The following is an 11,897-nucleotide window of genomic DNA, read 5'->3' on the forward strand; positions in this document are numbered from 1 at the left end:
AAAAATCTGCCAGAAAGGCCAAGAACAGAGAAATTGTCTGTGGTCACCACATGCAGAACCATTCCTTTATAGGGAGGTCTTGCCAATTGCCACTCATTTCCACCTGTGGTCTGTTCCATTTGCACAACAGCAGGTGAAATTGATTCCCAATCAGTGCTGCTTCCTAATTGGACGGGCTGATGTCTCAGAAATATGATTGACTTGCAGTTACATTATGTTGTTTAAGTGTTCCCTTTATTTTTTGAGCAGTGTATATATATATATATAGCTTTAGCTTCTAGCTTGTAGAAACTGAATAAAGAGCAGCTGAGGGGTTCTAATATGCCTGAGGCCAAATCCAAATATAGCCAACTATGAATAGAATATCCACTCAGACATTCTCTGCCCTGAAAGCACCACACTACTCTGGGTGGCTGGGAGGAAGCTCTGTACTGTAACTCAAACAGGTATGTTTCCTGAGAAAGGGCCTTCAGGCAAGATATGCTAAGATTAATAGGCTGTGAATCACAGATATTGTAAATAACATTATTTTCTGCATTGTATTGTATTCATTGCTGGAACAGAACCATCATTCATGTATCAATTAGTATTATCTCAACTTCTCTGACAAGTCAATATGGCTGCTGTTAAAAAGTTGCAATAATCTGATTTATTTATTTCAGGAACATAAGAATCATTAGTGCTCAGATGCTAACTATTTAGAAGTATTCAGAAAGTAAAACACATTTGGTACATGAAATGAAACACCGGTGATGCACAAGAAAAAAAAGGTTGTGTCCATGTACAGCATTGAAAACATCACAATGTCAGGATTGTTTCATGAACTGTTTTTTGGCTCCATTGTGTCTCTACACTAATGGAGTGTTACCTTATTTCTATTCTATTAGTTGCATTATGTGCTACTCTGTCTTTTGATTAGAATGGGGGACTTTCAGCAGTTTGAGCAGGACTTCTACCAGACGGGATATTACGTAGACGACCAGGGTCACACTGTGGCGAGCCAGGATACCTACGATCCCACAAACCTGACTTATTATGACACGTAAGTATTCAGGCATTTTAGAATAGCCCAACATTGAGCCACATTGGACATGGGTTGGTGGCTCTAACATATCAAGAAACACAGCAATGTAGCAACAAATAATAAAAACAATAATTCAACATCCCTCAAGGATACGCACAAGGTGTTTTTTTTTTGAGAAACCTTGAGTGTAACCTTAGTTTCACCATAAGTCACGTACTAGGTCACAAACTTCTCATTTTCAAGGTATTTCCAGAATCATCAATAACTTTTAAATAAACAAATAAAATGAATGAATATGTTCTATTAAGTGTAAAAAAAAGTTGGACAGATGCTTTGGGAGTCTTTTGGCGATCATTCACAGCATTGAGGATAGTTTTTCTATAGACCTTTTAGTACCAGTCAAATATTTTGGGGCAGAAATCAGTTGGGACCAGAACTTGTGAGACGATGAGACTTCTGTCTCTTGGCATCTGTCACCAGTCTGGTCTCCTAAAAATGACATTGCCACACAACTAAACTACGCTGAGAATTACCTTTCAAGGGAAACAGATTTTGTTGTGGATTACCTTTGCTCTTAATGTATCATAAATTAGTTTCAAAGGAGTAGGGAGGAGGTCTTAGTGGTGGATGGGTCAAAAAAACCTTTCATCAGGAGACAGATGTCTTTGGTTTTGATTCAATTTCGTAGTCATTTTTATCCAAGTAGATTTGTTGCCTAAATTTAACAATGTAGTTTTTTTAAATATCACCACAGGTCACAACAAGGATACACTGTTGTATCCTCGCTCATATCTCCTTTGGCAAACCTCCTCGATCGTGGGAAACTAGGCAGTGCTGATAGATTTTCCCACGTTGAAAGTATTATAACACTACTACTTTCAGGGAGAGTTTATATGTTTTCTTGCAACTGTTTACAGAGGAGCACAGGCTTTTGTGTCAGGTGCTCTGGATCCTTCCATGGAGCAGCAGTACACTGGACAGGTCTATCAACCTGAAATGCTTTCTGGGACTGTGGGAAGCACAGGGGCAGATTCTCCTGAAGAGGAACCTCCCCTTCTTGAGGGTAAAAACCAATCTGCATCAGCACAAATGTTTTCTTTTGGCCATTACAACTACCTACGTTAAATTTGCTGAAATTCAGCAGAGGTCGGATGTGTTGACACTTGGAAATTAAATTTCATGTCATGATTATCCTGGACAACAGAATTGTGATTCACAATATCATCCAGATAATCCTCATACTAGGCTTGAATCTATTAAAGTAACACTAAAACATACTAGTATCACTTTACATTTAGTTAAGAAACAAATATTTATATTGTATCACAGATGAGACACACAACTTAGTGAAAAACAATCTAGTGATTTTCAGTAAGATGATCAGAAATCATAAGGTATCCCCTGCATGATAGGGATGTACACAACTTTTTAAAATCCTGTTCTGCAAGTAAATCCTGTATTGTCCGAGACAACAGGGGAACTAACTAATGACTATAACATTTCTGTTCTTGTCTAGAACTTGGCATCAATTTTAATCACATCTGGCAGAAGACGCTGACTGTGTTGAACCCTTTTAAGCCTGCAGATGGCAGCATAATGAATGAGACTGATCTGACAGGTCCTGTCCTCTTTTGTGTTGCACTGGGAGCCACGCTAATGATGGTGAGCCACTAGCATGGCCATAGAAATAGAAATGGAGTAGAACAGATGTTAACTTTTTTTAAGTGGTTGTGCAAATTGTACAAACGAAAATGGTGATTGTTGTTAGTTGTCATGGTGACCTCACACAACAGTGGGGGTGTAAAGACAGGGACTGGTTGACCTAGTGCTGTGTTCACACCAAATGCACAATTAATTTTTTGATCCAGACTGAAGCATTTTAAAAGTTGCTGGATGTCTTGTAGACAGACCTAACAGAGCATGACTTCAGACTTTTTACTGATCACCATCATTATGGAGTTAATTCACCATCCTTTTCATCTGGTTATATAATAGTTTATTCTGGGTTCCTCCAGCTGTGGCAAACCAGCCAACATCTGTCTTGCTAGATACAGTGAAGTACCTCTGGATGATGTCATGAACCAATCCCAGTGGTTATTTCAGCCATGATTGATAAAACATAGTTGGTGTCTTCACGGAGGTTGCTTCATTTGGTTTAACACCGGATAAGCAACCTAGAGCTAACTACCAAGTCGTTCACTAGTTAGCTAGCTAACTTGCTTATTCTACAGTTACTTGACTTGTTCCAATAAATGCTGTGAACAAAGTTGTCTTTCATCGAGAAACATCAGCGTTGTTTCCAACGGTTTGATCAGTTTGTGGATTTGACTAATTTAGTCCGTCTCTATGCTACTATACATCACATAGAGCGTTACTTGCTTACTCTATACGGAAGTGGCCTATTACATCAGTTGCCATGGCAACGGCACACATGAAAATGGCCACCGTTCTACTCCTGTTTTATTTCTATGGTATTGCCTATCTCAACCAAGTACCATTTCATTACAACTGCTTTATGATATCTGTTTATTTATTCTCCTATATTCAGGCAGGTAAAGCCCACTTTGGTTATGTGTATGGGTTCAGTGCTACAGCCTGTATTGGGATGTACATTCTGCTGAGTCTGATGAGTTCCCAGGGAGTGTCTTATGGCTGTGTGGCCAGTGTCTTGGGCTACTGCCTCCTGCCCATGGTGGTCCTCTCTACACTCGCTGTCTTCTACTCTTTGCAGTAAGTCAATTCAGTGGTTGTGTATTATGCTCCTATTGTGTTGAACTCAAAAGTTGTTGAGCATGAAAACGAGTGGCGAAGGTTGTTGGTACTGTAAAGGTACTGTAACCTCTACAGCTCTTGACCAAGGCACTGCCCTTAACCTCTAACTTCTGTATTCAAAGTATATACAACTATACACTGTGGTTCCAGCTGCTGGCATACCACCATTTACCATATCTGTCACCAACTTTATCACCAGCATCCTCATCAATATGTGAACGACCATGCTAAGTCAGTTTTCGTTTGGACAGACAAAGAAATGAGTCAGATGATACTTAAATGCAGGATTCATGCAGAGTTCAGGTCAGGTTGACTTCCCTGCTTTTTGTGTTCACAGAGGCGTCCTGGGTGTCGTTCTGGCCTTGTTAGGAATATGTTGGAGTAGCTTCTCTGCCTCCAAGATCTTCATCTCCACTCTGGCTATGGAGGGTCAGCAGCTGTTGGTGGCTTACCCATGTGCTCTGCTCTATGGGCTCTTTGCACTGCTCACTGTATTCTAAATATCACAAGATTAAACCCAGTGGGAAAATGTATTATTCAAGCAACACCCTTTTTTTTATTTCTACAAAAAAACCACCATTGGACCACCATGGAGAAAATAGTTACGGTCTAGTTAAGGGCGAGAGAAATCATTTTTTGATCCCATTTGTGAATTACACATGATATTTCTCATTTTAAATGTCAGCACCATCAGCAGGACCTTAGCTTGTGTCTAGTTGTAGCATTTATTCATCTCATGATCTCAAGCAGTGACCAGATAGACCACATCTTTTCTTAATGGTGGTACTACTTTGGCCTTCACCAAGTAATCTTGCAGGTGCTTTAATGAGTCTATGGTCCTCCGTCCATCTCATGGTGTTTTGAAAATTCTGACTAATTCCACAGCAGATGGTAAATATGTGACAATAAAAGGTACTATTGATTCAACTGTCTGAGGTTTGGTTTGCCTGGTTTTGCTGAAATCTGAAAAGAATCTCTAAGGAAGGTTCTATAGTACCATGCATATTCTATGAAATCTTAAGAGTTGGGATTTAACTATAGCAGAGCATGAGTGTCTGTCTCTTTGAAAACTGCCTTAATGTCCAATTTGTTGGTGTTGTGAAAATGGTTGTATCTAAAAATCCACTGATGTCAGGCTGATGGATTTTAATGTTATGGATTTATGTGTTTGTAGCAGAGACGCCTCTCCTAACAGGCAAAATATAAACGTTGGGCGCCAGACAGGATTTCAATCGCACTGTCGAAAAAGATAACTTAAATGGTTTAAATTATATAGAGCATAGGAGAGTTAATAGAGTCCTGACTAAATGTCTCAAACACAGGATCAATTAAGGGAGAGTTTTCTATTAAGTTAAACAAAAATGTAATTAATCTTCAATGATCAGGTAAGTCAATAGTTCAAAACAAATATATCATCCAACAATTAAACTCAAATTCAAGATCAATTCATACTTAAATTAATATAGTCATCAACTAAAGGCTGAAGTCAGACACCATGATCAATAAACAGTTCAAAACGTCAACCAGACTTATCTGAGGGAGTGCAACGTTTGACAGAGAGTGGGGTGTCGATGACTTCCAAACTGGCCTAAGGCTGTCGGCCTGTTCTCTGGAACTCAATCCTCTTCTCCTTTCAATCCGATCCTTTCAAACCATCTCCAGTTTCCTCAGATTGTTTTAGTTTTGATTCCCGTCCAGGATTCTTTTCCTTTTGTTTCTTTTCTCACTTCTCTCAATTGGTCTACTTCAACCTTCTTTGTTCTCCTTTGTTTGAACTTCCTCCTCAGTCTCTCTGTCTCACTGGGTGCAGTCGAATAGTCAAAAAATAAGGTCCTAACTCCTATTCCTAACTCCTATTCCTTGACCTCTGGGGAAAAGGTCACAGGGTTAAGGAAAGGCGATAGGAGAACTCAAAAGGATTTAGGAAAAGTCGACCGCGGTGCTCAGAGAATCCGACCGGACTTTCACTAAGCTACGTCATTATAACGCGGCCGCGGATGATTGACAGCTGATGATCGGCATCGGCGATTGACGTGCGTCTGCGCTGGAGAAACTACAATAATGGACTACAAAAAGCGCGTCGTCCACTTCTCCACATGTTGGTTTTATAAGCAGCTGGTTCACTGACCGGCTTCAGGTCCAGCAGCTCCTCCTTCCTGTTTGACCGGTTGCTTTATTTACATTTCATTTGTGGTTTTAGTTTCGTTTTTGTCAAGTTTGTAACATGATTGAAATAAATAAAAAAATACCATTCAATTATTATCACTGTCCACACACATTTATCATCACTATTCCAATTACTATGTCTGCATGAAAGTAATTGTTAAATATGCAAATAGGCATATCGTTTGTTTTCATGAACGGCCAAGATGTGCGGCACTTTAAATGTTGCTCTCGCTAAGAATTGTGGGTCGGCGTAATCTCCTTTCCTTTCGCATAGGAAGGTCCGTTGCATCCTATGCTAAAGGAGATCTGTAAGGAAGCATTGCAGCTCCTTTCCTTTGCATTTAGAGAATCCGAACAGCTCTTATCATGGCGGCCACTTGTTTACTTCCGGGTCACTTCTTCAGTTAGGAACCTTCCTAAGCAAAAAAGACTATTCGACTGCACCCACTCTCTCTGTGTGTCACTCTCAGGTGTCTCTGATTTGAAAACTCTCCTGCCCCTCCTTGTGTGTGATGTCACTTCCTGTCACCTTATGTTCTGTGTCCTGGTCTGCTACATGTTAAATCAGAGTAACTCCTCAAAATCCTCTTTTGTGTGACGCCACACACCCCAGATATGATCCTCAATAATGCAGAGTTGTTTTAGTGCATAGGCCAGAGCTGATGTTTCCCATCCTGCCATGAAGATGTTCACATGCTGGGGCACATTTATTACCCAAAGTCGTACCTTTGATTTGCAGAAAAAAATCCCTGTTAAACTCAAAATCGTTCCTTGTTAAATAATGTCCAATAATTGTATTAGTTCCTTATCTGGTCTTTTTTATTGGGATATTTCTGCAAGAAGATGGCGGATTGGCCATCAGGAGAACCGGGATTTTCCGGTTTTCCCGATGGGCCGGCCTGTCAGTGTCAGTGGGCTGGCCTGTCAGTGGGCCGGTCCGGTATTACCAGTTAATAAAAAAAAAAGAGGGGAAAAAGCAGTTGACTAGGCGGCCCACAGCGTTGTGGCCATTGGCCCAGTATGTGAGCATTTTATATGATAGCATATGTTTAGATAATTTTGCTATAGTGGCTGGCCAGTTAACTTTGGTCCACGTGGGTATGCCCCGCCCCCTTCACCTGTCAATCAGACACCATGCTTGTTCGGGATGGTCTTGGCTTGACTTGACTTGACTTATCACACCGACGAGAGCTGCAGGTGTCTGAGGGCGGGCTCTAAAAGAGACTGTAGCCAAACGCCGTCAAGTCGGACATATATATATATATATATATATATATATATATATATATATATAGGCTATACACACACACACGCAAGGCAACATGTGGAAGGCATTCTTTTTCAGTATATTTGTATTATCATTCTATATTTGTATTAACCAGACCTCACAAATAAATAGGCCTACAGCACAATGCACGGAACTTAAGATCAAGCCATGAGATCAAAGCGACCGAAATAAAAAAGCAAATCATTTCACCACAAGGTGGCCGCCGAGTGCGGACCTGAACACACGTCATTGAACTTTTAACCAATAGAGAACCATTCCGCTGTAGCGGAGGTGTGGACAAGCCGGTTGCAGCCGCCATAGACCGCGCTGCCAAGCGCTGCAAGAAGCGGCTCTTGAAAACTTGTCCCCGCGATGTTTTGGGTCACGTGATATGGTCGCGACCCTGTGACGTCTTTGCAGTCGGACCCAAATTCTAGCCATCATGCATCGCTTTCAACCCACAATACATCACGTTAGGTAGCGCGCTGAAGGCAGCTACATCAAGTCGAATTCCCCTACTGCCTGCAGCAGGGAGATGCATGTGGCTGCCCTCTTTGGCCGTTGTAGTCCAAAGCGATGAATGGAGCAAAAGTGAGTTTTCAGGCGTGAAATCATGATGGAACAGAAAAATGTATTTCATTAAAAAGGCTCTACCAAATGTTTTTTTTTTTTTTTATGTCTGTCAAGTTTCTGTTTTTAAGACTGAAGACCTACAGTAGATATCTAAGTTTAATTTAAACATCTTTTTCTTGACGGTCTAAACAAAATTAATACCGATGAAGGATGATAATAATCTGTTAGAGTATGTTAGGAACTTGGTGAGTCTAGGGTCAATAGGTAAAGTAAAAAGGCCCTGCTTGTATGCCTTCTGGTATGTCTGTGACTATCAATGTCCATGGTCAACAGGATTGCATCTTTTGGAATGTGGTGCTTTGGAACTTTTTCTACAAAATCAGTCTTTGATGAAACTGGGTGTAAAGAGAGTGGATTGAGATAAGCATCTCTAATTGGGCCATGTTGTAGGTCTCACTGTTGCAATCAGAAATCCACAAGATTAGAAATACGCAAGAAATCCAAGATGGCTACGGCTACAACGCCGAACGCAAGGCTTCAAATCCACAGTTCACAAACCAAGGCGACGTCACCATGACTACACCCACTTCTGAGTCTATGCATTAGATCCTGCCTAAATACCCATATATTTTACTCAATTTTTAAAACTCATTGTATAAAATTGTTGAAGCACCCCTTTAAGATAATATCTATCATTTTAACTTGTGCTAATGAGAGGCAGATTATAAATATTTCTTCCTCATTTTATTAATTCTAATTCAGAGATTTGCTTGACATTATTTGCTCATGATGCAATACAATTTTGGCCTGTTGTTCAAACATATCAAAGTTCATTAACTTTGCTCCTGTTATTGCGTAAGCCGCATTTGAAACTGACCAACTGTCCATCAGCAAAAGCTTATAGTGTCTGAGGCGTTCAAGCAGAACAAATTCCTAAGGGCACAGTGCACAGCTCCCTTTAACAACAACCTGTTAAATCACTGTCACTGTTCCAGAAAAAAGGCAAATAGGGTCAACTAATGATACAGGGTGACGCATTAATCGTGATTTAGAAGTTCACTGGGCGGTGGTAATTCTGCTAGGGACCTTTAGCCCACTGGCAAAATGCTCAGTTGAAATACCAGAGGTCACGTGGTTGAAGCATGCATGGTTCTGAAAATATGTAGACAATGTGTTTTGAAATGTCATTTTGAGCTCCTTTGTGGGATAAATATGAATCCAACATATTCACAATCTGTAGGAACCTGATAGCACATCACTTCATGATTATGTCTCATGCCACCACAATGCTTACATCAACTCCTTTAAACCAAGAAGAAGCAGAGTTATGGCAGAGCCCACCGTTTACAAGTGTAAGTAAATAAGCCGACGTATTGCCATCAAGCGCAGAATACGTCTTCGTCTCAATGAAATGAGTCTCCACATATTCTGTGTAATTTGGAATAGGCAGTATAGCGCTACTCCAACAACGTGTGGTTGATCCATGATTGTCTGGGCTGTTAGTGAACGAGGGCAGGTGTGTTCCATTTACCTCTTTCACTCCTCCTCCGCCCACTTTCCCTCCGCCCTCCAAGTGGCCTCCGTGTGACGTCATAGCAAGGGCTGAGGGCAAGTGAACGAGGGCGACTCAAACTGTTTTTGGAATGCAGCCTCGGAGTTGCAGATAACATGCACTGCCTCTCGTCCGGTCCAACTAGTAGGTTGCAGGTAGTTTTAACAAGCAGAAGGAGTGACAGTGGGGACAGCCAATCACATGTAAGTTAGCGAGAAACCGGCAGCCGATCAGGGAGTGGTATTTAGGTTAGAGGCGGGACTTCTAGCAGAGACCGACATAACCCTTTGTGTGCCATAATCATTGACTAAACACTACGGACAGCGGTTGTATTGATACTGAATATTGGTAGGGACGTGTCCCTAGCGTCCCTACCCAATTATACGCCCTTGCCACCATCCATCTTATCCAGGGCTTCCCAGTTGGATGTTCCCAGTAAACCTCTGGAAGGCTGCATCTCATTTCAGATACTTCTACTCAAAATAAGTAGAATTGGATTTTGTATTGTATTGTATTGTTATTTGTGTTACTTTTAATAGCTCAATGCATTAGAGTGCCACATTTCATTCATTAAACTATTCTTCCATTCATATTGTCTTTTGCAGACAATTCCCATTCTTTTGCATTCGAAGCGCCATTGTGTGCGTTTGAGCTCTGACTGTTTTTGAAGAAAGCTGCAAAGATGATCAGCGCAAAACAATCTTGTTGATAAATTCCCATCTTGGGAACTAAATCTGCCGGATGACAAATACTGAGATGAATACAAACTCGCAGCCTTTGTGTACTGACTTGACCCTGGCAGGCATTCACGTCATCATGCTCTCTCTGCCTCCACACATCAGTCAGTCTGTTTCAGGGTTGTTTGTCTTTTCCAGAAGAATTTCCATTATGCAGCAAGGCGATGTGTTGCACTGCTTTTTCAAACATTTTCTTATGGTCGGCCTCGAGTGTTTTATTTCACTAAAAGTCAAATGCAGTGTGACTCATGTAAAATAAAATCAAAAACTATTTTTAAATACATACTTTGTCATTAGAACACACCACATGGAATAAAAAACTGGATGTTCATAATTTTAAACCAAATTATTAGAATTCCAGAAGTACAATAAAGTATGTCCTTTTGAACACATACAAAAGCAAAATAAATTATTATTTTCATACAGTTTATATTTAAATCTTAAAAGTGTATTCAAATTTTCATTATTAACTTAAAAGGGTAATTAAATATTCTCAAGTTTCATTTAATATTGTCGAGTTTGATATCGTCAAATTTCATTCTATATGTTCTATCAAATTGGAATTAAATTTTCTCAAATATCCATTATAATATGATCAAACAAGCAAGGAGCAGTTATAACTGTCCATCTGTTAGTTATGTCCAAATGAAGCTTCTTGAAGCATTTTCTTTATTTTCTGAGCCCAATAGATGGCGCTCTCTGTTCAACAAAGGGTTGAAGGCTGATATATTTCCATTGCTTTCAACTAGTGATGTCAAAATGAAGCTTCGTGAAGCATTTTCTTTATTTTCTGAGCCCAATAGATGGCGCTCTCTGTTCAACAAAGGGTTGAAAGCAATGGAAATATATTGGCCTTCAACCCTTTGTTGAACAGAGAGCGCCATCTATTGGGCTCAGAAAATAAATAAAATGCTTCACGAAGCTTCATTTGGACATCACTACATGTATACATTTAAAATGAATAGGAACACATCAGACTTATTGCCACAGCACTGCATCATTGCTGTGACCCCAAAGTCATTTATTTCCTTTCTACAATAAATATATTTTCCAATAAATAATACATTCTTTTTTTGTATAATAAAGGAGCTGTAAATTATCTGATTGGTGGATTAGTACCTCAGGTTAATTCATTGATGAAGCCATGCCTGCAGGGAAGCCTGTTCTCCACCAGAGGACTATCACACCCCACAATCCAAACCCTCTGCATCATATGAAACCTGATTTACAGCACAGACACAGCTGGAATGCCAATGCAATGCAGTGTAATCTCACTTTGACTGTTATCCTTAGATGAGGTGATAAACATGCACCACTGTCAGACAATGCACTGAATGAGATCGGTGCCTCTGCAGCGCAGCTCACATGTAGACAATGTAAGGATGACATGGTGGAATAGATGTGAATCCTCTCCTGGGGGACAGGAATACAGCCATGTGTGGATTATACCAAACAAATTACACTGAATAAAATAATCCTCATGGTGACGAGCGGATGTTGATATTGATTTATTAATATGGTTGTTCAGTATTCCCCCATGAGTCAGAGCTGGGGCTTTTTGATTCACGCTGCATTGCTTTTTGATTAACATTTACTTTTATTTAAAAATAGCTGGAATAACCGCACCAATAGCAGGTGAACAGTAGACGCCACACTGCAGTATGAAGTGAGTGTTGAACCTCAAGATGAATTTGACATGCAGCTCAGCAGCCTGAGTCAAGTTTTTCTAGTCATTAATCCAAATGGATTGATTCATTAATTGAAAAAATAATTAAATTAAATTGTGAGCGTGTGAAAGGGCTCAGG

At 40.2% G+C, this 11,897-nt stretch overlaps 1 protein-coding gene across 1 annotated transcript; it reads left to right on the forward strand.

The window, feature by feature from the left end:
• The first annotated feature begins 379 nt into the window (after nucleotides 1–379).
• On the forward strand, nucleotides 380–4,346 carry LOC311016055 (protein YIPF7-like). The gene is made up of 6 exons (XM_084013544.1): nucleotides 380–446; nucleotides 920–1,042; nucleotides 1,942–2,087; nucleotides 2,541–2,686; nucleotides 3,573–3,754; nucleotides 4,134–4,346. The coding sequence occupies exons 2-6, from the start codon at nucleotides 921–923 to the stop codon at nucleotides 4,294–4,296; spliced, it is 759 nt and encodes a 252-aa protein (XP_083869670.1). The 5' UTR covers nucleotides 380–446; nucleotide 920; the 3' UTR covers nucleotides 4,297–4,346.
• The last annotated feature ends 7,551 nt before the right edge of the window (nucleotides 4,347–11,897 follow it).

The sequence above is a fragment of the Eutrigla gurnardus genome (assembly GCF_963514095.1).
Source record: "Eutrigla gurnardus genome assembly, chromosome: 7".
NCBI lineage: Eukaryota > Metazoa > Chordata > Actinopteri > Perciformes > Triglidae > Eutrigla > Eutrigla gurnardus.

What these genes read in the sequence shown, in the direction of transcription:
- LOC311016055 (XM_084013544.1), top strand. Translation starts at nt 921, where the DNA reads ATGGGGGACTTTCAGCAGTTTGAGCAGGACTTCTACCAGACGGGATAT. An exon ending in GGAACCTCCCCTTCTTGAGG is followed by an intron (nt 2,088 to 2,540) that starts GTAAAAACCAAT and finishes GTTCTTGTCTAG; the next exon opens with AACTTGGCATCAATTTTAAT. An exon ending in TGGGAGCCACGCTAATGATG is followed by an intron (nt 2,687 to 3,572) that starts GTGAGCCACTAG and finishes TCCTATATTCAG; the next exon opens with GCAGGTAAAGCCCACTTTGG.